General features: G+C 43.6%; 1 protein-coding gene across 2 annotated transcripts in view; it reads left to right on the forward strand.

Annotated features, from left to right (window-relative positions):
* MAMDC4 (MAM domain containing 4) overlaps window positions 1-25087 on the forward strand; it is a 93482-nt gene that overhangs the window by 13162 nt on the left and 55233 nt on the right. For both annotated transcript variants that reach the window (XM_089675048.1, XM_089675049.1), the window contains exons 5-10: window positions 7842-7984; window positions 9828-9912; window positions 10282-10401; window positions 14964-15077; window positions 19009-19097; window positions 23764-23916. In XM_089675048.1, the coding sequence (XP_089531174.1) occupies window positions 7842-7984; window positions 9828-9912; window positions 10282-10401; window positions 14964-15077; window positions 19009-19097; window positions 23764-23916 (704 nt within the window). The remainder of the gene's footprint in view (window positions 1-7841; window positions 7985-9827; window positions 9913-10281; window positions 10402-14963; window positions 15078-19008; window positions 19098-23763; window positions 23917-25087) is intronic.

Genomic DNA, 25087 nt, shown 5'->3' on the forward strand with positions numbered 1-25087 from the left:
GTTCTTTTCATCATAGGCCTTGTTCTTCCTCCTCCAAACATAGCGTTGATCCATGGGCCCAAACAGTTCTAATTTTGTTTCATCAGTCCACAGAACACTATCCCACAACTTTTGTGGTTTGTCCACATGGCTTTTGGCATACTGCAGTCGACTCTTCTTATTCTTTGGAGACAGCAAGGGGGTACGCCTGGGAGTTCTGGCACGGAGGCCTTCATTACGCAGTGTGCGTCTTATTGTCTGGGCTGAAACTTCTGTACCCACATCTGACAAATCTTTTCTCAGTTCCTCAGCAGTCACACGGGGACTTCTCTCCACTCTACGCTTCAGGTAGCGCACAGCAGTCGAAGTCAGCATCTTCTTTCTGCCACGACCAGGTAGCGTTTCAACAGTGCCCTTTGCCTTGAATTTGCGAATGATGCTTCCTAAGGTGTCTCTTGGTATGTTTAACATCTTTGCAATCTTCTTATAGCCATTGCCCTTCCTGTGAAGAGAAATCACCTCTTCTCTTGTCTTCCTGGACCATTCTCTTGCCTTCACCATGTTTGTAACCACACCAGTAAATGTCTAGAAGGAGCTGAGTATCACAGTCATTTTAAAGCTGCCTAATTGGTGCTTATTATGCTTGATTGCTGCTCGGTGACATCCACAGGTGTTTTCAATACCTGATGGAAAGCACCTGTATGAACCTCTGTTCTTCAGAGTGGTAGTCTTTAAGGGGTTGAATAATTGTGGCAATGAAGAAACCACATAAGAACCATTTACTACTGTATTACATAAACAATTGATGTCATTTTAGTTGCATTTGGGTAGTTACAACGTCCTTGTAGGATTTGATTCTGAATACAATTCCAAATGTACACTATAGTCCCTAAACCCCTTTACAGCATTGGGGGTTGAATAATTTTGGACACAACTGTAAATATACTTCTAAATACCCCATACAGTGAATAAATCAAAACAATGTGCATATATGTGAACCAAGTAAGTGCAACTGCACACAAACAAAGTCTATTTCTGTGCGTATAAAGTCCAAACACAAGAATGATCACACTCTGATGAAAAAAACACTCGTGCTCATATTTGTGTAAAGAAGTGGGTTGGTAGTTGGGCAGAAGATCATCCGACCGCCGGCTGAATCAGCCTCTCACCTTTAAAGACTCGACCCTTGCGAGTCAAAACGTTTAATAGGATCCCTCTCCCAGATCCTCCAGGTCAGATGTTACTCCAAACAACTGCTCCCACTGTATATAAATCTCCCTCTAGGGATCAGCACTTCAATAATGGCTCCTCTCCAGGCAGGATCAAATGCTGCGCTAACTACAATTCTGCTGCACGACCAGCAACCCCCGGGCACAGCACAGGCCAGCCTACTGCTAACCATCCATCAGAGGACCATAAATGAGGGATCCAGGCTGCAAGCATATTTATGTGTTAATGTACACCTTTCATATGTATATGTGTGTATATATATATATATATATATATATATACTCTCAGAAGCACGTATTGTTTGCAGTTGAATTTATTTTTTCAGTTGGAAGGATTTTGTTTTCACCATCACTATTGGAGTTTAGATCCGCTCACACTATTGTATCATTCGTTATTTGCATGATTTCACCTAAGTGGAAACACTATTTAATTTATTTGATATTTTATTTACCAGGTTTTTATTTGTCCACTTTTATATAGGAATATATGCGAGTAGCGCTACATTTTTTTCCATACTCAAATCCTATGATCATTGGTATATGATTTAATGTTAGCAGCTTCTCTGTATTATTTTTGTTGGGATTTATTCTGAGCGCAGGAGGTTCACACCATTACTATGTAAACAATACAGATCTCTCCCCTGTCAGCTCCTGCACACTGCTTTGTATTGCTCTGCATAGCAGAGCAATACAAAGCAACGTGCTTACACAGTAAAACAGCACACAGTTAACCCTTTAAATGCCCCAGATGTTAACCCCTTCCTGCCAGTGTCATTAGTACAGTGTCAGTGCTTTTTATTAGCACTGATCACTGTATTAGTTTCACTGGGGGGGGTGGTCAGAATGCCTGCCGCAGTCCCGCTATAAGTCGCTGATCACTGTCATTACTAGTATATAAAAAAGGAGAAAAAAAATTTCAGTACATATACACTGCAATTTATATATATATATATATATATATATATATATATATATATATATATCAACATCTGTAGACGCTATGACTTTCGCGTAAACCAATTCACTTACACATATTGGGATTTTTTTTTTATAATAAATATATATATATATATATTTGCCACTTGTAGACGCTATAACTTTCACGTAAACCAATTAATTTACACGTATTGGGATTTTTAGCAAAGACATGTAGCAGAAATACATTTTGGCTTAAATTTATGAATTTATGAATTTTTTTTTATTTTTACTGGACATGTTTAATAGTAAATAGTCAAAAATATAGTTTTTTTTTTCTTTTCTCACAACTGTCGGTCTTTTTTTGTTTATAGTGCAAAAAATAAAAACAGCAGAGGCAATCAAATACTACCAAAAGAAAGCTTGATTTGTGGGGACATAAATTTAATTTGGGTGCAGTGTTGCATGACTGTGCAATTGTTAGTTAAATAACACAGCGCCGTATCGCAAAAAATGGCCTGATCCGGACGGGGGGTAAGTCCTCTGGAGGGCAAGTGGTTAATGGTATTTCTTCCAGTGTGAATAGAAGAACGTATCTTTGCCAAGCAAGCTGTTGAAAAGACCTGCGCTCCTAATCACACTGTACTAAATATCATTAAAGGTGTAGTTCTTGTCTCATTCATATTTTTATCTCAAGCCTTGGTGAAGGGGGTGGTTTTGGACCTCCAAAATGTAATGGCTGCTCTTTAGATTGTCCCTCTGACTTTTTTGGAATAAAGTTGTATCTCATAGCAGTGGTGTGTGGTTTGTTACATTAAACCAGTGTTGTTCAACCTTTTTTCGGTCAAGGCAACCTCTAAAATTATGGACAGTCCTGAGCAGGGGCGGACTGACCATTTGGAAACTCGGCCACTGCCCGAGGGCCCAGGGTCAGTAGGGGGCCCCATGAGATGCCCCTGGTACCTTTTTCATAGGCTTTTTGGAGTTTGGGCAAGGACACATGGGCCCCATGATCCCCTATTGCCCGGGGGCCCCATGAGTTGTCAGTCCGCCCCTGGTCCTGAGGCACCCCATTCTAAAATGTAAAAAACTTTTCTAATACTTTTATATAATGCAGCAGCATCCACACGTTTAGGACACCCAACATTACAGGTGATTTATTTTTCCAAAGCAAATACACTTTTGCACACTGGTCCAGACTAGTATTACAGCGTTTCTCTCAGTTTTTCTCCATCACTGAGCTAATGTAACCCCAGTACTTATAGAGAGCACCCTGGTTGAGAAAAGCTGCATTAAACTACAAGCCAAGGAGACTGTGGGGATCCTCTGGGGTGTAGAAGCTGCCTATCTGGGAACCAGAAGACTTATCAATATCAATGCTTTGAAGTGAAATTGAAGTCTTCTTATAATAGACTGAGAGCAGGAAGGCTGTTATTACAGAAGAGACATACAATGTCCTTTCTGGGATTAAAAAAAACCTACCTGCATGCTTGCAGTCTTCTGAAGCACGTAAACAGAGCTGCGCATGCATAGCTCAGATTTCAGCACTGACACCATCCCTGTGTCCTGCGATGGCTGACTCCTGTGTATGAGCAGGCGTTGCGGCATGTGAAGTCTGCCAGTGGAGGTAACTGATGACCAGCACCTGGGGAGAAGGTGCCAGTGTCTGTGAAGAACCCAGACTGTTAGAGAGGAGGTAAGTTCAATGACTTCAGTTTCACTTTAACATATCAATACCAATAAGATAACATGATGGGTCCAACCAAATGTTCCCACTTTCTTCAGCAATAAATACCTGACCAATGTTATAACCACTCTATCAAGAACTAGAAAAAAATTTTTTCCGCAGTTCTACTTTTGCTTCAAAAGTTTCAGTACTAAAGGTTGCTTGAGGTGATTGTAGCCGTATTACTAAAGGTTAAATCTCAGCACCTAAAATGCTTGTCAGTTATTGGATCTGGATGTGTCCACTCTTGGATCAGACTGTGAAAGACTGCAAAGCCTAGTGTTGTGCAGAATGCAGGTGGAAACCTCTTTGTTGTCACACAGGATTTGAAGTGGGTGGATGAACTTTCTGGCTCTCTTTGCATCCAAAACAAAACAGACACAGTTGAGTGAGTGCAATTTGTTTAATACTGAACTGTGTTCTACCCCATACGTTTTCCTCGAGATGTTTTCATGATGAGGAAAATGATGAATGTGTAATATATTACCTATTGCTGGCAGTCTGTTAATCATTAGTCAAGCAGTTACTGCAACAATCGTCTTTAGTAAATTTAGCACTTAGATCAATTCTGAGCTTTGTCCATGCAATGATGGCCCCTCTAGTAGCGCATACTTTCCCTTCACTCCCCGTAACATGATTCTGCCATCAAGCATGAAGATAAATACAGGTCTGGTAATTGTGCACACAGATATGGACAATGACAGCCATAAATTGGATCATACTCTGAAAATGTCATTCTCACTTCAAATCAGTCCCCCTCCCTTTTTTTTGAATGGCATGTGGTGTGTGTGTATGCTGGGGTCACAAGACCATCGGGTACAGCTGGATACACTTCTTGGTTGTAAACCCAATTAGCTGGTTCCATGATGTCTGTCAGACCCTTGCCTTGGCCTGATCGTAAAGCTATAAACCAGTCAGTCACTGGACATGAAAGCATTCCAGGGTGGCGGTAAAACATACATCCCACTTGAAACCACTTTTTCCTACAATTTCATAAATCCCGGCAGGAACAAGTTACAATAAAACAAAGCATATATTCAGAGAGGTCAGCTTAATACGAGTCACCTGATACCTTACACCCCTAGATAACCTCTACCAGAGATCAGAAAGCGATATCTCTTAAACCGTCACAGCCAGATATGTCATATTTGATGTCTGGACATTCAGAATATGGTTCTGCATATTAACCTGCCAGTGGCTAGGCTGCTGCATGCACCTATGGAAGGTTATTGACCATGGTATAAACGTAGGAGGGATTTGGTCATAGCCAGGGTCCCCACCTAAACACCCCACCCAAAATGAAGCGATTGGTTCTCTGCTTTAAGGAGACACCATGCTGGGTTCCTAGAAAACAGGCTGTCATGCCTGGAGAGAAAGGTGAAGAGATTCTACCTTTTTAACATCAGGAACCAACTTCGGGAGAAAAGGTATCCTTTTGTTCAGGACACTTGAACTCTGCTTAAACCAGGACTTCTGCAAGTATTCTACCGTCTTAAACTTCTTTCTGTTATCTCCCTGTTGTGTTATTGCTCTCTGTATTTATATATATATATATATATATATATATATATATATATATATATATATATTGGTTACATATTTTCTGTAAATATTTTTATTGCACCATTTTGACCTTTTTAGTAATAAATCCTTTTTTCTGAAAAGTGTTGAATTGTTTCTAAAGCTCTTTAATGCAAACTAAGAATCCCTGTCTCTGAAGAGTGCTACTGTGTGTTTTAAAACCTCTGGATACATCTGTCTGCGGTGACAGTGTGTATATAGACAATTATTCAAACATCATAGTGTTACTGCTAAGATTTGTGAGTTCCTCCTTCTCTGTAAAAAGGTGGTGGTGGCAGTGTGAAGGGTTAATTGCGTAATTAACCTGACCCAGTAACAATCGCTCTCAGGCTGCTGGTACATAGATTGTGGTCCAGTGAGCTGGAAAATCTCTGTGCAGGGTGCAGCTGAGAGTGGCATTGTTACGCAAGTGGCAGTGCGGTTTTAGATTGGCTAGTCCTTCAGTCACAAGTTGGAGAGAAGGACTGGGGTCTGACGCTGCGCCCGTCACGACAGGTACAACTGGGTATAGAGGAGCATGCAACTATTTTCTCCTCCCTTTACTAGTATTTGGAGCAGTTTGACATGGGGGATGGGGAGAAAGTTCTAAGCCCTGTGCAAGCTCCAAACTGGCCAATGGGCTACTTTTTCTTGCTTGTGGATCACTGTGATAGGCATGTATAGGCAGATATAGGAAGTTAACGTTCTATACAAACTATGAGGAGAATTGATCAAAAGTGGAGCAGCCAACACTTTTTTTTTTTTTTTAAATATCTTTTTTCATTTAAAGTGTTCCTAAACCCACAACAGTAAAATCAGTCTGTATATGCAGTAAAGCATGCTTGTTATCAGTGGCGTCACTAGGGGGGTGTGGGCTGCACCGGTGTGACACCATCACAGGGGGTGACACCAAAATGCAAAGAAGAGCTGTCAGTGGCTGTCATCCATCCGAGCGGAGTGTCCCCCGCCGTCTCACCAGGTACCGGGGCTCCTCATCCCTCCTGCAGCCCCAGGAACAGCCACATGCCATGCGGGGAGTGAGATGTCGGGTCCCAGTGGGGGGGGGGGTGTCCGATCACAGTGGCTGCTGCAGGCCAGTTCACACCCAGCCTGTCCCCCGTACAGCAGAGCCCCCCCACCCTTTGATTGTTGGACGGCTCCTACTCTACATGTCAGTCCATGAATGTTAATGACCCTGCCCAAAGTCCGCCCATCTGCATCACACATCACTGGCCGGTCCCTGCACAGGACATCCTTCCATCTCCCAACACAGATCCTGGGACCGGGGTGACACTATGTGTTACCTCAACGGGTGACACCCACCCCAGTGACGCCTCTGCTTGTTATACTCCCTGTGAAACCTAAAGTGGTATTCCTCCACATTGTGTAAAAAGGATGTTTGATCCTGTCTTCTCTGATCCTTTCCTTTTTCTACTGTCCCCATATATATATGCTAATAGTACAGAGCCCTAGGAAACACCCTGCACATGCCCAGTTTAGTTTGTATGGCTAGAGAGCATTTTTTTTTCTTTGATCAGCACAGGGCCAATCAGCGCTGTCCAGACAGAGGGTTAGGAGTTATGCAACCTCATAGGACAGTCGGAGCAGAATGAAAACTCCTTCTACAAGCTTTAACCAGTGCTCAGCTGGACATTGATAGAAGTCACAAGACTGCTATATACTGTTGATGAGAAAAGGTATTTAGCAGTTTATATTTAATATAATAATTGCATTTCCATGTTGTGTGTACTGTGGGAGACCAGATATTGTGCATGCAGGGTCCTGGGTTTAGTAACACTTTAACTTTATTGCTCTCACAAGGAAGTTAAAAATGCCCCTGTGATAGCATTGGCTGTGACAGGTTCTCTTTATAGATACTGGGGGTCTATTGGACCACTAATATCTCCCATACCCTTCACTGCAGCTAATCATGCACAGATACTGCTGCCAGTTGCAACTTTCTTTCCAACATGTGTTATGCTGGCCATACTTTACAATTTCAGCCACTTTTAACCTGTTTTTACAGCTTTTACAAAAATGATCAAACAAATAAATGCAATCTTCCTGTTTCTATCGACACCTTGAAATGACCTAAAGTGCTGGTGATAGGCTGCCTTAATGATTTGGGTTTTTTTTATTGTGTTTGGAGGCCACTTGACGTTGACTGAAGACTACTATGTGGGGTCAGCATTAGTGTTCTCCTTCCTTTTTCTCTTTAGAAAATACAAAGGGCAGTGTCAAGATTTTCAGACCAGTTAGAAAAATGTTCTGCATAATATCAAGAGCTACCAATTAATAGTCGGGTTGCTCTATTTTAATTTTTCTGTCTGATTTCTACATTTTGCCTCATGATGTGAACTTCTATGTTCAATCTTCTGTGGAGTGAAAATAGATCTGTTTATGATAACACTCTGCCCTTTCCTTTTTCTTAGATTCCTCTCAGGTAAATGGAAGCCTGTCTGTACAGCTGGTAGACAGCACTCAGACCTTCACCTTATGGGAGAGCTCACGGAGCAGTGTGTTGTCATGGCGACGAGCAGTTATCTACACTGGCAGGATCTCTGGAGACTTCCAGGTTTGTTGTAATCTGTTCTCATGGAGACAAGTAGTTCTCTACACTAACAGGGTCTCTGGGGACTTCCAGGTTTTAAGGCCTTATCACTCCCTAGCTGGAAATTCTTCCCCGGGCACTTCAGGTGTTTCAGGGAAAAACCCAGGTTATGATTAGTAGAGGTGGGAACTGGCACTCCCTACCATAGGTGTGCGCAGCCAATTGCATTAGGGTGTGCACCCCAAAGCTCAAACACACAAGAGTTGGAGGGTCCTAAATGGGCATTAAATACCAGGAGTGCGCTACGTGTAGAGTGCCGAGTTCGGGAGTGCGCTCCGTGCCGAGTTCAGAACTACATATCTCACTGGCCACTTTAGGGCCGGTTCACACTATGCCCGTACATGAATTACACAAGAACGCGCTGTGCGGTCCTGTGCAATTCACATGCGGTTCTTTTCAATGCAATTTCAGCTCATTAATTTTGAATGGGTTAAAATGGCACTGCACTAAAAGTAGTGCATGCACTACTTTTTAAAATGCACTGCAAAGCAATCCAATGGTACAAAAGTACCATACAATCCGGTGCAGGCAAATGCATTGCGTTTTGCAACCGGCGTTTTGGGTGTTGTTAACTTTCTATTGACATCTGCTGCACATCGCAAATAGAGTGCTTTTTGCATGCAGTCTGAATGGCACAGGAACATATATTTTTGTGCGGGCATGGTGTGAACAGGCCCTTAAACCAAAAATGACTACCCCCCCCCCTCTCCCCCAGTAGACAGTTCTTCTCCCACCCCCATATCCCCTTCCTTGACAGGATTGATATCCAAGTTCTAGCACAAGGCCCCCTATTTCCCCATCCAATTTAGATCATCTTCTCCTGTCATCACAATTTCCGCCCACATCCCCCTAGATGCCACTGTAAATATTTTATTTCGAATCCCCCCCCATATTTCTCCTCCCAACACAGACCTCAGATACAGTGCATCTCAATGCGGGGCAGTGTATGATCTTCCTCCCAGGCTCTTCCACGTGGCCTTTCCTAACAGGTTGGAGCCAAGGAAGAGCCTAGCGGATGTTTCGTCAGCTCTGTTACAAACTGGTACAGTGTGACAGGTGGCAGTTGGTGTGCAGAAATGCTGTAGGTGCTGGTGGTTGTAATCATGGCGCGGCAATGCCTGAATGGTTGTGATTGATGATAGCGACTCCATTGCTCCCTCTCTTCTGTATATTACAGCAGCTGTGCCCAAGCATGGCGGGGAGGGTTTGGTGCAGCTGCTTAGAGAGAAGTGCGGTCACTTCTAAATACAGAAGCCAGCCAAGCCCAGAGCCCTGTGTGCGCGGGGTAATTAGAATGTGCACAGGCACATCCGGTACACCCTGTGCGCATGCCTATGTCCACTTCAAAACTCTCCACAGTACACCTGTTGCCCATGCCCTAATTTTTTTTTTTTTCAATCCAGTCAAAATGTGTTTATTAATTCCTTTTCCAGTTATTTGTTCATTCTTCAGATCTAAGAGTACCCACTAACTGTGATAAAAATAGGGCCCCCTGCACAAGTAACAGGACTCTTTGTGGGGGAGTCTTTCTAAACACTAGGTGGGGGGAGCCTTTCTGCAAACCTCAGCAGGACACTTCAACAGATTGGGATTGGGCAGGGAGATTTCTTCAATCTTGGCAGTACCTTCTATACAGCAGTGGACATCTGTACAGTGGCAGGATCTTCATAAAAGCAGTTCTTTTAATCAGGTAGGTAGTGATGGGTAGAAGCTACATAATACCTGCTGGTAGGGATCCCATTATTTCATTGCCAGAATCTACTGTTCTTACCTTGTCTCAAAAAAAGAATCATCATTTTCCTTACAGATTATTGTCACAGCCTCACATGATGATCGCAGCTGGACGGACATCGCTGTGGATGATGTTGAATTTCGCCATTGTGCTCTTTCAGGTATTATATGAACTGGTTCATTATAGGATATAGCAATGTCACATCTTTTGTTATACACAATCCATTCTCCCCGAAACTGTAGAAAAGTGTCAGTAGCAACTATTAATTTTTCAACAGAAGGCTAAAAAATCAGTTATATCAGACTAAGTTGATCAATGTGTTTACTTTTCCCCCCAGATTCTCTAAATCAGCTCCTATGTGCTACTCTAACTCCCATTCAAGGATGTCTAATGGGATGACTCCTGTTGGCCATAGCAACTTACCAGCATCTTTTTTTTTTTTCATAGCATAGACTAGGCGATTAAAAGGGAAATTCTGGATAAGAAACCTGTCATGCACATGCTTGCAAACTGTTTTTTTTTTTCTCAGGTCTGAAGGCAGACTGTGCGTCGGGACATTATCACTGTGCTCGAGGCAGCTGTGTGGAGGATAGCGCCCAGTGTGATGGGACGGATGACTGCGGTGACAATTCGGATGAAGCACACTGTGGTGAGTAGTTCAAGTGCTCCTGTTCCCCAAGGATATACACCTTAAACTATTTACATATTATTAACAAGCACTAGAAGAGCTTTACAACAAGTGATCCCTGACTAACTAAAGAAACTCTGAAGTAGTTCATCCTCAAACATTGCAGAGACCCTAAAAGGCTGGCAAGCTGCCAAGATCTGCTCTCAGAGTAAAAAGTTGAGGTTTTAGTTCCTCTGTTGTGAACTTTGAAGTGTAATTTCTCCACAATGCCTATAGCTACAGATTTGAATGAGACCGTTTTTAAATATTACTGCTTATTCAGAATATGTATATACTATATTTCAGTGTACATAGTCTGGACACAGGTTCACCTTAAAATAAATGTCATAGGAGAAAAATAGAGGCTTCCATTGTTGACCATTTACTTTTAAAAATGCTAATTGTATTTCAGTCTGATGCTTTGACGTAATAATGCAACATGGGTAGGGGTAAGTAGTTCAGACTTTTCTGTGACTTTCATTTGATGCATGAGTCTGTGACTCAGAAGTATTTAGCCCCAGTTTACATATATAATTGGATGCGTTTTGAATCGCATCCAATTCACATGACTTGAACCTGCAGCCTTTTTTATGGAATTGTGTTGACCAAAGCACTATTTCCAAAAGGGTGAGGTACGATTTTCAGCCCAGTTCTGGTGAGATTTCCAATGTCATACACTTTAAGAATTCAAATTGGAATCACATCTGAATTACTGAACAAAGTAACACTGAATGAGGCTGAAATTGCACTGTCAAAACCAGCCCACACATATGTGAACCTGGGCTAAAAGCGGTTGTAAACCATTGAAAATGAAAAATTAAAGCCTATCCTCAATCTCTTATAGTGTGTACCTACAGTACCTCAATCCATAGTATCTGGTGTGGATCCTGACCGCTCTCCCCTCCCCATGCTATTGGCATGTGTTATATGTGCAGTTTTCTCCCACACCAGGCAATCTCTAGTAATACTCCCCCTTCCCCCCACCCCCCAAGCGCACAGCAGGTGTTTGACAGTCTAATGCCCCATACACATGATCAGAAAATCAGATAACAAAAATCGCTTTTGCAGGGATCGTACGATAATCTGATCATTAGTACACAGCTTTCAACAGCTGATCATGACAGTTCATGTGACAATATTATTATTATTATACAGTATTTATATAGCGCCAAAAAGTTTGCTCAGCGCTGTACATTAGAGTTGGAGACAGTACATGAGACAATACAGTAACAATACAATACACGAGGGGTTCGAGGGCCCTGCTCCTTGGAGCTTACAATCTAGGAGGGAGGGGATAGTGGTACAGGAGGAAATGGCTGTGGGGATGGAGTGGTAGGAGGAGTGGAAGAGATCAGCAGTTAGGTGAGGGCGGGGTAGGCTTCCCTGAAGAGATGGGTTTTCAGGGTGCGCCTAAAGGTGAGGAGGGTAGGTGACAGTCTGATAGATTGGGGTAGTGAGTTCCAGAGGATGGGGGAAGCCCTGGAGTCGGGCATGGGAGGAGGAGACCAGGGAGATAGAGAGTAGGAGGTCTTATGAGGAGCGAAGAGTACGGGTTGGGTGGTATTTGGATATCAGGTTGGTGAGGTAGTTTGGGGCAGTATTATGAATAGCTTTGTACGTCAGTGTTAGTAATTTGAATTTTATGCGTTGGGCAATCGGAAGCCAGTGGAGGGAATGACAGAGGGGAGTGGCGGATACAGAACGGTTAGTAAGGTGGATGAGTCTGGCTGCAGAGTTCAGGATAGACTGAAGCGGTGATAGCCTGTGATGAGGTAAGCCGGTGAGGAGGGAGTTACAGTAATCGAGTCGTGAGATAACAAGGGAGTGAATGAGTTGTTTAGTAGTTTCTGGAGTTAGGAACGTGCGTATTTTGGAGATGTTGCGGAGGTGGAGTCTGCATGAATTTGCCAGTGATTGGATCTGGGGCTGGAAGGACAGATTGGAGTCTAGAGTTACACCTAGAACTTTGGCTTGCGGGGTGGGACTGATGGTGGCGTTGTTGGTCGTGATGGAGAGGGTAGGGGGGAGGGGCGCGGGCTGGGGGGAAAACTAGGAGCTTGGTTTTGGAAAGGTTTAATTTGAGGAAGTGGAGTGACATCCAATCTGATATGTTGTTCAGTAGGCAGGTGATTCGGGCAGAGACTGAAGGGGTGAGGTGAGGGGTAGAGAGGTAGACTTGCGTGTCATCGGCGTAGAGGTGGTAGTTGAAGCCGTGGGAGTGTATCAGCTGACCACGGGAGGAGGTGTAGATGGAGAGGAGGAGGGGCCCGAGGACAGAGCCTTGAGGGACCCCAACAGAGAGGAGGAGAGAGGGGGAGGTGGCAGCGTTATAGGTAACACTGAAGGAGCGCTGGGATAAATAGGAGGAGAGCCAGTATCCAAAGTATCCAAAGGAACGAGCACAAACATTTTTCTCATGCATAACAGCACAAATGATTTTTGTTTAATCCATACAGTATTTGTCTAAAAAAAATCGAGAGACCAAGACCACACATGCTTAGAAACAAAGGAATATAATACATTACATCACTTGCGAAGTTGTATTCTATCGTAAGAGAATTTTTGTAACCTCTTCATTTTTGATATGAGACTAGCATGTAACAAATAACAAACGATAAGTTTTTCGATTATCTGATCATGTGTACTAGGCATAACTGACTGTGTGCATGTTTCCCAGTGAGGCTTTGTGGAGGGGGGGGGTAAAGTGTGTCCATTTGCTCCACTCAGGTGTCAGGTCAGATCCCTGCCTCCTACCTCCTGGAAATGGAGAATTATGATGTGATCTGTGTACTTTAAAGGGCCTCTGGAGGAAAGATGGTTGCAGCTAAAGGCGTCTTTTACACGAGCGGACCGATGAGGTCTGCCTGTCAGTTTTTCAGACACACTTGATCAGACCCTCTATTCTCCTCTATGGAGCTGCAGATGTAAATGGAAATGTCTGTTTATACCCACTGACATCCGGTCTGTTCCAATCCGCTAAAAACAGACAGATGGAGATCTGTTTCCCTTCCAGCTGATCAGATGGCAGCTGGGTGCAAACAGACAGGCAGTCTGTTTACTTCTGACCGCCCATAGAGGAGAGCAGACTGTGTCCGTGTTCACTCTGCATAAGAGGAGCAGACACGGATCAGCAGACAGATCACCTGCTGAGCAAACACTCCTAGTTTTTAAGGCCTCATGCACATGGCCGTATATAGGCAAAAATATGCCTAGCATAAAAAAAAAACTTTACATTTTGCCCCAGCCGCAGGTGGGGCGTGCAGCCTGTCAAAGAAGTGAATGGCGGTGTGCCCCTTTACTTGTGACACCTCCATGTTCAGGGCAATAAATCTTATGCACATGCTTGGGTAAACGCTTCTGTCAACAGCAATGCTTGATTGTATAAGTATAGAGACATGCAGCCATTCACTTCTTCAGCCACGGCATTTCGTTCTGTTTTTTTTTTTTTATGCTTTTCATATTATATGTCTATATACATAGATGGGCAGCACAGTGGCTAAATGGTTAGCACTTTTGGCTGGCAGTACTAGGGTCATTGGTTCGAATCCCAGCCATGGCACCACCTGCCTGGAGTTTGCATGTTCTCCCTGTGAATGCGTGGGTTTCCTCTGGGTACTCCGATTTCCTCCCACACTCCAAAGACATGCTAGTAAGTTAATTGGCTCCTGTCTAAATTGGCCCTAGTATGTGTATGTATGAATGTAAGTTAGGGACCTTAGATTGTACGCCCCTTGAGGGTTAGGGACTGATGTGAATGTACAAATACATATATATATATATATATATATATATATATATATATATAGTGTGTAAAGCGCTGCGTAAATGGATGGCACTATATAAGTACCTGAAATAAATAAATAAATGTGCCCTAAGGCAGACACAAGTAGTATTTTCAGAAGAAGGTAAGCTATTACTGCTTTCATATTTCTGCTATATCAGGTGTGTTTTAAGACGTTTTACCATATTTCTGAGGTTGCTGTTTTCCAGCGTTTCTACCTGTTCATCTTTCAGCATAAGATTGTCCAGGTCCTAAGAAGCAACATGCAGTCTCCACACTAGACCTGGGTTAGGATGATGCCATTAGGTTTCCATTGCCTTTACCTCATATGGGCACTGTGAATCTCCAAACACCTTCTTGGGCAAACAAAGGCATTTTGTGGATGGTCACTTACCACAGGGATCATTATAACCACATCTGCAAAATGTGGAGAGCCTTGACTCCTTGTGGTAGCACAATGAGCAATTGAGACCCATCACAATCCAGCTCTTCTGGGCTTTGAATTGGCTGCATACCCATCTGTGCCCCATGGTGCTTCTCCCCATTGTTTCGGCAGTTACAGTCAACACTGCTGCTTTTTATATATCATTTTACTTTTATCACCATGTCTGAAGACAGACCTGTGCAGCTTACATTGACCATTGAAATTCAGTTTTTTTGTCAGCATCTTTTTAGGAATTTAAAGGAGAATCTGACTGTATGCAAAAACTGTTATTTAGGACACTCAGGCTTGATATACTGTTTCCTCCTTTTCCCATTATAGATACCCACCACTGCAGCTTTGAGGAGGACACTTGTGGCTGGGAGTCTAAGTGGGAAAGAGTTGATGGTTTCAGCTCCAGACCAGGTCGAGATCACACAGCCAACAAGAGATCAGGTAAAACTAAACTCCTACCTTCTACAGCCTGCATGACGCATACATTGGTGGGAGGCAACACATTTGCATTTCTTGTGTCTTGGGTGCATCTTTTATTTTTTCCAATAAAGATTTATTGAGCATCGAAAAACATAAACATAGACAAAAGCATGGGGTGTATCGCTACAACAGTTTGGGTGCATCTTACTGCATTGTCTTTTATTTTAAAGTATATTTACACTTTTGCAGTCAAATTTTGAAAAAAAAACCCCAAAAAACGCACTATATGTTTGTTAGATGTTCCCATTTATACAAAGAGAACTAGTAGGATTTTACATTTCTGCACTTTGCAGAAAAGAACACTTAAAAATTTAAGCTGCAATGTTACATTGTTTTTAAGTTATGCTATGTTAATAGGGACAAGTAACCTATATAAAGTAGGTGTTATCCCAATTTGGATGCAAAACTGAAAATATACTTGAATGTACTGCCCTAAAGCACAGAGGTACAAACTTAGCCCAAGAGCAAAAAAGAGCTTCATTCACAAGAAAATGGGGGACATTTTTTTTTTTTTCCCTGTAGTTTCTGCACTGGTCCCTATCCCCAGCCCCAGGCAGTATGGCCTTGTTTAACCATAAGAAAACAAATATACCATTTCTGACCTGGCAGTTTTTGTTTGACCTCCCTTCATCATCGGCTGACACATCTGGATTTTTGTTCTATTAAGGACACTCTGCTTTTGATTTTTTTTTTTTCTTATGAGCAGATCAATTGGATGTACCATAATCTGCAAAAACAAAATGTCATTTAAATGAGTGCAAACGCTCATTTTTATTTATTGTTCTGTATACATATATAACAAACGCTGGCTGGGAAGGTCAGTAACTGACGCTGACATTGCTAGTGACACTGACACAGTGATCAGATACAATATTGTACTAATGACACTAAATGGGAAGGAGTTAAAGTAGCAGTAAACTCTTATTTTTCACCTTTTACCTACATGTAAGCCTTTAGGGCCGGTTCACACTATAGAAACGCAGTCCAGATGTATTCCGGATGCGTTTTTGCATGCGTGTTTTTGATAAATTTTTTATGCGTTTTTGAAACATTCCAGTGCGTTTTTAATGCATTCCAGTTCAATTTTTCCCTCTTTCTTTTTTTTCAATTTAAATAGGGACATGTGCATTCCACTGTGTTTTTGGTGCGTTCTAGTGCGTTTTTGATGCATTGTACCGCGTTCCAGTACAGTTCTATGCAGAGAAAATGCAGCATGTTCTACTTTTTTTTTTTTCTGCAACTGGAACGCACTGGAACTGCAAGCACTGATGTGAACTATGACATTGATAACCATATAACCTACTTTCTGTGCGTTTTGGATGCAGAAAAAAAGCAACTGAAATGCATGTAGTGTGAACTGACCCTTAATACAGCTTACCTGTAGGTACTGTAAATATCTCCTAAACGTGCACTGTTTAGGAGATATTTACTGTAGAAGCGCGGGTGAAGTCACTGGTGCGTGCGTACTGCATTCCCAATGGACGGCGTGCCATCCATTGAGAGAGCTGTGCTGTACTCGAAAACTCTGTTCACACGTGCGCGGGAGTGACGACATCACGGCTCGGCCAATCAGATGACCACAGCTCGCGAACTCAGAAGCAAGACTGGGTGAAGATGGAAGCCCCGGGGAGTCATGCCAGCGCTCAGCTGGAGGGCTTCATTATCAGGTGAGCATTTCATAATGCAATGCATACTACCACATTATGCTCTTAACTTGCAGGAAGAAGTTTTTTTAGAATGTTTGTTTTTTTTCGTGGTTTACTACCTCTTTAACATTAAGGTGTTAACTTTGTTGCAAGTGCAATGTGTGCTGCTTTTACTTACAAATCTGGCTGTTTTTTTTTCTCCCTGCTTTTCAGGGAGAAGAAATAGCCAGATTGCTGTTCTGTGTTGTTGTAGATACAGAACTCTGTGCTGTGATTGGACACAGCTGGTCAGCAGGTATCAGCCAACATTATTGGCTGAAACCTGCTGACAAACTCATGCTGTGTCCAATCACAACACGGGTCAGCAGGGGGCACGCTCATACGCATCTGAAAAGCAAGCATTGGCATACATGTACTTTGATGTGCCTGCACTTGCCGCCCGCTCACAGTACATTTACGTACAGCAGGTCAGAAACTGGTTAAAGTGTAAACTCTTACTTTCAACTTGTATCTACAGGTACGCTTATAATAAGACTTACCTGTAGGTACCATGATTGTTGTAAACATTCGCCGTTTAGAAGATATTAACAATGGCTGCAGCTGATGACATCACTGGCGCATGTGTTCAGGGTATACTGAGTGTGCCCTGAATGCAAAGATCACTGTACCATGATCATGACTCCCGTGTGCATGCGCAGCTGTGTCGTCATTGCAGCCTGGCCATTCAAATGGCCAGAGAGCACAAACTCGAAAAAAAAAAGAGCAGGTGAAAATCAAAGCACCAGGAGTAATGACAACTCCGCACTGGAGGACTTTTTTAAAAGGTAAGTCTGTCATAAAGTGCTAGTATGCGGTGCCTCAGTTTGCATCCTCAGTTTACCACTTTGGCACCAGCTGCCTCCTGGCCCTTTAAGGGTTCTAAAAGCCGGGAGGTGGAGACAGGCCTTTGGGTCATGTAAGTGTTGTGATTGGCTGTCACAGCAGTCACATGATCAGAAAGCTCCTGATTGCAAGTATGCATCGGGAGCTTACCAATCGCCTCTGGCTACTGAGCTGGGAGGGTGCAGGGAGCACGCTGTCAGCATGGTAAGTAGTTTTAACAGGGTCCCAAATATGCATGCGTCCAGCGTTAAGAGGTTAAGGATGCTTCACACATGAGCAGTGTGATTTGCAAGCAATTTTTTTTAGCTCTCTTGGGTACATATACAGTATGAGCCTTATAGAAGTGTTTTAAATTGGTATTTAAGCTTCAGACAAAGCACTGAAGCGAGGAGACCAGTTCATACAGGCTCAAAAATCCAGAAAAAACACCTGAAAATGCTAGAGTTGATCGTTTTTAGCCATTTCCATTTAAGGCCAAAAATGCCCAAATCTGCCTCAAAAGTAGCTTTGAGCTAACGGCGTCTGAGCACTCATATGTGAACAGCCGCCATTGTAATGTGTAGGACTGGATGTTGAACATTTTGTAGCTTCAAGCAACAAACACTGACGTACAGGGGCGGACTGACCATTTGGAACCAGGGCACTGCCCGAGGGCCCAGGATCAGTAGGGGGCCCCATCAGATGCCCCATGTACCTTTTTTCATAGGCTTTTTTGAGTTTGGGCAATGACACAGGGGCCCCATGATCCCCTATTGCCCGGGGGCCCCATGAGTTGTCAGTCCGCCCCTGCTCGCGTATGAATGGGGCCTAAAGACGGAAGTAATGATGATGGTGGAACTGAAGTAATATGTATGATTAGTTTATTTACCTGTTAGAATTCCCCTTATAACCAAACTCCAAACATCCATAAAAACAGTTGTGTTGTATTTATTAAAAATTATTAACTGTAGCTAGTATGACTGTGTGAACCTGTCTTCATTTTTTACTCCAATTACCTGCACAATATTGCTGAGAATGAAATTAAGTGGGTCAGCAACCTGACTCGATCAGGATCCAGTGCAGTGGACACATTCTGGCTGGAAACATGCTGACAGGAGGAAAGAACAGAGTGAGGAGTCATATATGTGTTTGTTGGTCTTCCATTATCCAGTCAGCAGGCTGGGAGTGTGTTCTTGACCAAGCTATGCTGCTGCAGTAGAGGGCAGGACCTGGCTACCTTGACTGACTGGATAGACAGAATTACAAACCTTTTGGAAGACCAAAAAAACCCTTATGTGTATTTTAACTGTACATTGTGCTGCTTGCATGCGGCCGAGCTTTAAATTATTTTCTGTGTCCATTAATGTACTGTTAATACGTTTCAGGTTTCTTCTTGCGCGCTCTACGAAACGCCACAGCAGCCAGCACACTGACAAGCCCCCAGCTTCAAGCAGATCATACCTCTCTGTGCTTTGTAAGTAGTACCTTGCAGAGTTTTCTCAATCTCTTCCTCATACTTCACCCCCCCCATAGTTTATTTATCAAAAACAAATTAGAATTTCAAGCACTTGGACTACTGTATGTGTTGTAGTACTGCATAGGTTGCTTATATTGGCCATGGAATATGCAACTTGTGGCCTGTACTTTCTCAGAGCTTAGTGGAGGTAGAGCCTGTTTAGGTCTGTATTGTCCATCCTTAGTGAAATATGAGGAAGCATGACAGGAGGGACCTACCTGTGAGTGGGCACTGTAGTGAGCGCAGTGCCAATCAGGCATGCATTAGAGCCATTGCTAGAACCTACCAATGAAGGCGCAGGTCCTCGGTCTTCTGGTGGTTTTCTGTGGCCTTCTTTGATGTGTCGAAATTTGGTTCTGAGATTTCTTCTATCTTGAGCACTAATAACTCACTTTCCTCCCCACGAATAATTCTTCTTTTTGTAGTTCTGGGCAGGGTAGGGTATGGTTAAAACGATTTTAAATTTCAGTGGTGTCATTATGTTTGTGTTATAAATTGTATTATTATAGGTACTTGTATAGCACCATCGATTTATGCAGCACTTCACATATATATTGCACATTTGCATCAGTCCCTGCCCTCAAAGGAGCTTTCAGTCTAAGGTCCCTTTCTCACATACAGCACATACTAGGGTCAATTTAGATAGGAGCCAAATAGCCTACCAGCATATCTTTGGAGTGTAGGAGGAAACCCACGCAGGCACAGGGAGAACATGCAAACTCCATGCCGGTAGTGCCGTGGTTGGCATTCGAACCAATAAGCCTAGTGTTGCTAGGCAGAAGTGTTAACCACTTAGCCACTATGCTAATTGTTTAAAGTGGTTATAAAGGCTCAAGGTTTTTTACCTTCAGGCATTCTATGCCTGAAGGTAAAAAACCTTCTGTGTGTAGCAGCCCCCCCAACACTTACCTGACCCCCCATCCTGATCTATCGATGTCCACAAGAGCCTCGGTTTCTTCAGGGACTCTCCCTCCTGATTGGCTGAGGCAGTCAATCACAGCCAGTGAGCTAATCGGGAGAGGGAGGGGGTGGGGCCGAGCCAAGGCTCTGCCTGTGAACGGACACGCAGAACCGTGACTCATGACCGCGCTTGCTTGGGTGCCCCCATAGCAAGCTACTTGCTTTGGGTGCACCCGACAGGAGAGAGAAGCCAGGAACGCTGGCTTGGGAACCCGAGAAGGGGAGGATCCGGGCTGCTCTTTGCAAAACCAATGCACAGAGCAGGTAAGTATGACATGTTTCTTGTTTAAAAAACAAACACTTTAGTATTACTTTAAGACCCACTATTTTCAGAGCTACTTAGCTACTTAGCACAACCAGCTTGTCAGATTTTTCATTCCCTCTCTGCCAGTGTCTATAACCACCAGCAGTGATCATTGTGTTCTGCTGGTGGGGAAGCAGTATTGATATTCTCATCACACACCTTCATGGATAAGGCTTTAGGAGTAACTGGTCCTGCAGCAACTACCAGCTGGAACTGGAGGCATCACAAATCAATTGCACATATTCACCAGCACACCACGGATTGTCAAATACATCCAAATATTTTTTTGAAGAATGATCACATCACAGAAGACGTAGTGCAACATTTCAGAGCCTTGCAGGACCCCTTTGTCAGGCATGTGATCATGCCTGATGAAGGGGTCCTGCTCAGCTCCAAAACATTGCACTTGTCTTCTGTGATGTGATCTGGTGTGCTGGCGAATATGTGCATTTGACCTGCTGGTGGGGAAGGCTCCAGGCCGGCAAAACACAAAAGTGCTGCAGGAGGGATTTCCCCATCTGTGTTGATGGTGGAAACAAGCAATTTTCTTTCCTTCTACCCATGGTGCAAGGAAAAGAATCTTCATAATCTATGGCCTGCTTAAACATCTCCATCTGAAGCATAGATATGGCTAAGTACCCTCCCCTCTTTCAAACCTATAAATACCTTGTATTGTATTTGTTCCTGGAGGATGAACGGAGCAGTGGGGTAATGAAGGAAAGGTGAGTATGTGTTGCTGGGGAGGGTGACAGGAAAGCACAGGTATACTTTAAATTTACATTTAATACATAGATTATTTTTTATGCCAGTGAAAGGCATTTCCATGTACCAGTATATTTCTGTATGAAATATTTGGGTATAAGCAAGATAAAATGTAGTAGGAGCAGTGAATTTGTAGTGTACTTTTAAGTGTCCCTTTTAGAGCCCTATTTCAGTGTTCTGGGACCCCTGTCAGTTGGTGCCCTAGGAAATGGGTAATAGAGATAAAAAAACAAAGAAGAAGAGAGAAAAGAGGAGGGAAAGATTAGATAATACACAGGGAAAAGGAAACCTCCTCACTCAACTTTCATGATGATATGCTACACCTCTCATAAACTGTGGTTCTTGCTGCCTAGGGGTGATCTGCATCATTATGATGCCAGCAACACCCTTTATGGGAGTTGCAAGTTGTAGAAAAAACTTGCAGAATATGATATTTAACGCCTTAATATATATCTAAACCCAAGAACAAAAATATAATTAATTGCAGTTTAGGAGTTCTTAGATATTGTGGCTGCATTAGTTTTCCTCTTCCACGCTTTCTTCATTTTTATGATCCTACCAGTATCATACTTCCTGTGCTAAGGTGACAATGCTAACTCACTGTATTGTATATAAAGAAGCACTACTGTCACTCTTGAAAGTACAAACACCTCCTTAATCTGTATCTCCATAACATAGTGGGGGTAGTAATCTGTAGTGCACAGGAGATAGCTGGTGAGAGCAGATAACATTGTTTGAGATTTCAGTACAGTGCACAGGCTCTCTAGCAAATCAACAAGTATTTCTGTTTGTTGCAAAGTCTAAAAGAAGAAACCTAATGCAGCCAGTCTAATTGCAATTATCAAGACTTGTATTCAAAAAACGCCCCAAATGTAAAAACAACCCAATGGGAAGGCACCAAGCTGGGAAGCACAGTTCTGTGCAAGATGGCCACCAGAGTCACCTGTATGCAGCGTAGCCAACCAGAACGATGCCTTAGGGCAGTGATGGCGAACCTATGGAACGCGTGCCAGAGCTGGCACGCAGAGCCATCTCAGTGGGCACGCCAGGAAGAAGAGGAAGAACGCGCTCTCCTGCGCTCCCCCGGGGGCGCGCACCGGGCGATCTCCGTGATCGCTGTGTCCTACGGACACAGCTGATCACGTGACGTGGTAAAAGGCCAATCACAGCGGTCTTTTACCACGTGATCAGCCATGTCCAATGACACGCTGATCACCGGGAAATGTCCAATGACACGCTGATCACCGGTTCTCGGCTGCACTTTCCTCGCACTGTCAGATCATGAGGAAAGTACTGCCGAAAACCGGCAGTTGTCAGAGCAGGGAACGGCACCGATCATCAGGGTCACTGATCATCAGTGCCCTGATGATCGGTGCCCAGCAGTGCCACACACAAGTTCCGCCCACCTGTGCCCAGCAGTGCGCCCACCTGTGCCCAGAAGTGCCGCCCACCTGTGCCCAGTAATGCCACCCACCTGTGCCCACCCACCTGTGCCCATCAGTGCAGCCCAGCAGTGCTGCCAGTCAGTGCCACCAGTCAGTGCTCAGCGGTTGTGCCAGTCAGTGCCCAGCAGTGATGTCAGTCAGTGTCACCTATCAGTGCTGTCTATCAGTACCCATTATCAGTGTCGCCCATCAGTGCCACCAATCAGTGCCGCATATCAGTGCCACCTATCTGTGACACCTCATTAGTGCTGCCCATCAGTGCCACCCATCAATGATGCCCAGCAGTGCCGCCGGTCAGTGCCGTCTGTCAGTGCCTCCAGTTGGTGCTATCAGTCAGTGGCACTTATCAGTGCCCATCATTACCTGCATATCAGTGCATCATCAGTGCCTCCTCATCAATGCTCACCAGTGCCGCCTCATCAGTGCTACCCATCTGTGCCGCCTCATCAATGCCCATCAGTGCTGCCTATCAGTGCAGCCTCACCAACGCACATCAAACTAGAAATATTACCTGTTTGCAAAATTTTAGAATAGAAGCAAAGGAAACCTTTTATGTTTTTAATTTTTTGCTCTTTTTTCATTTATAGTGCAAAAAATAAAACACCCAGTGGTGATTAAATACCACCAAAAAAAGCTCTATTTGTGTGAAAAAAATTATAAAAATTGCATATGGTTACAGTGTTGCATGACCGCACAATTGTCATTGTTAAGTGCAACAGCACTGAAAGCTGAAAATTGTCCTGGGCAGGAAGGGGGTAGAAGTGCCCGGTAGGCAAGTGATTAATTCCAGTGTTGGCACTTTGAAATAAAAAAGTTGGTTTTGTGTTGCAGTTTGGGCACTCGGGCTCAAAAAGGTTCGCCATCACTGCCTTAGGGGATCAAGAAAACCATAAAGAAACCAAGTTTCTCTCGACTTCCTCTCCAGCTGCAGTACCGCTCTGGCAAAGTGCTACCTACAGTGGATAACTGAGACTGCACCTGCCTACAACCACATCTAGGGAGGTTTTTGTAATTGAGTTTACATTTACTTTAGGCAGCCACTCATGTGACCTGCATGCTTGTATCCTCTGAACAATTGTGTACAATTGTATTTATTTATTTTGCACTGTGCCTCCTTTTGTCTGTTTTATAAGTGTTGTGTTTCTGTTTACAGCTTGTTCTTTATTACCTCTTGGATGGCTCCAGCTCCAATTCACTTGTGGTCAGAGACTCCATAAATAATGTTTTGTTACAGAGAAAGGGACATAGGGGACCTGTATGGCTCCGAGAGAAGATCAGTTTACAGAATTACACCCAGAGTTTCCAGGTACCGTTTCATTTGTTATAAATACAGTGACAGTTAACAAGTCAGAGCATGCTCCAGACACTGAGCAGAAGGAGCACTGTAACATTAACTATTGATTATCTTTCTTCTGCACAGAAGGTGATTCCTGTTGTAAAGATGGATACATTAAGGCCTCGTTCACTCTATACGTGCAGAAAGACTGATGGAAACTGACACTCAGATTTCACTTGCAGAGACGTCAGTATCCGTCAGTTTTCATGTGCGCTTCAATGAGTTTTATACACTCTGTAGATCCCTACACAGAGAAAATCTGCAGGTGATACTAGTGTTGAGGTGTGAACCGGGCACATAGAGAACAATTGATTTTGTTGTGCCCTTGCCGAACATGTGCAGAAAAACCTATGGCTCTGCACCATGGTGTGAACAAGCCCTAATGGCCATTGAAAAAGTGGTCACTTCCATTGGTGGTCAGTGGAAAAGGACCCCCTTACATTGGTGTCCAGTGCAGAAGGGCTTCCTTACGCTGGTAGTCCATGCAGAAGCGCCCCCTTGCATTGGTGGTCAGTGGAGAAGAACTCCTTTACATTAGTGGTCAGTGGAGAAGGATCTCCTTACACTAGTGGTCAATGGAGAAAAGCTTCCTTACACTAGTGGTCAATGGAGAAAAGCTTCCTTACACTGGTGGTCACTAGAAAATGACCCCCTTACATTGGTGGTGAATGCAGAAGGGCTTCCTTACGCTGGTAGTCAATTCATAAGGGCCCCCTTGCATTGGTGGTCAGTAGAAAAGAACCCCCTTACATATAGTGGTCGGTGAAGAAGGGACCCCTTTGCATTGGTGGTCAGTAGCGAAGGGTCTGTTATGTTGGTGGTCAATAGAGAAGGTCTACCATACATTAGTGATGTATGCAGAAGGGTCCTTTCACACTTGAATTCAGTGGGGAAGTCATTACATTGTTGTTGATGAGAACAGGGCCTCCTTACCTTGGTGGTCAGTGGAGAACAGCCCTTTACGTAAGTGGCAAGTAGAGAAGGGCTCCCTTACCTTGGTGGTCAGTAGAGAAGGGCCCCTTTTTACTTAAGTGGTCAGTGTGAAGAAGGCCCCCTTACAGTTCTAATCATTGGTTTATTACTTCAAGGCATGTAGCTGCAGAGGAGATGGTGCCTCTATTATGCATGCCATTGTTTCAAT

Source organism: Staurois parvus, unplaced genomic scaffold (assembly GCF_062004578.1).
Source record: "Staurois parvus isolate SC_StPar_1 unplaced genomic scaffold, SC_StPar_1.0 ptg000154l, whole genome shotgun sequence".
Classification (NCBI taxonomy): Eukaryota; Metazoa; Chordata; class Amphibia; order Anura; family Ranidae; genus Staurois; species Staurois parvus.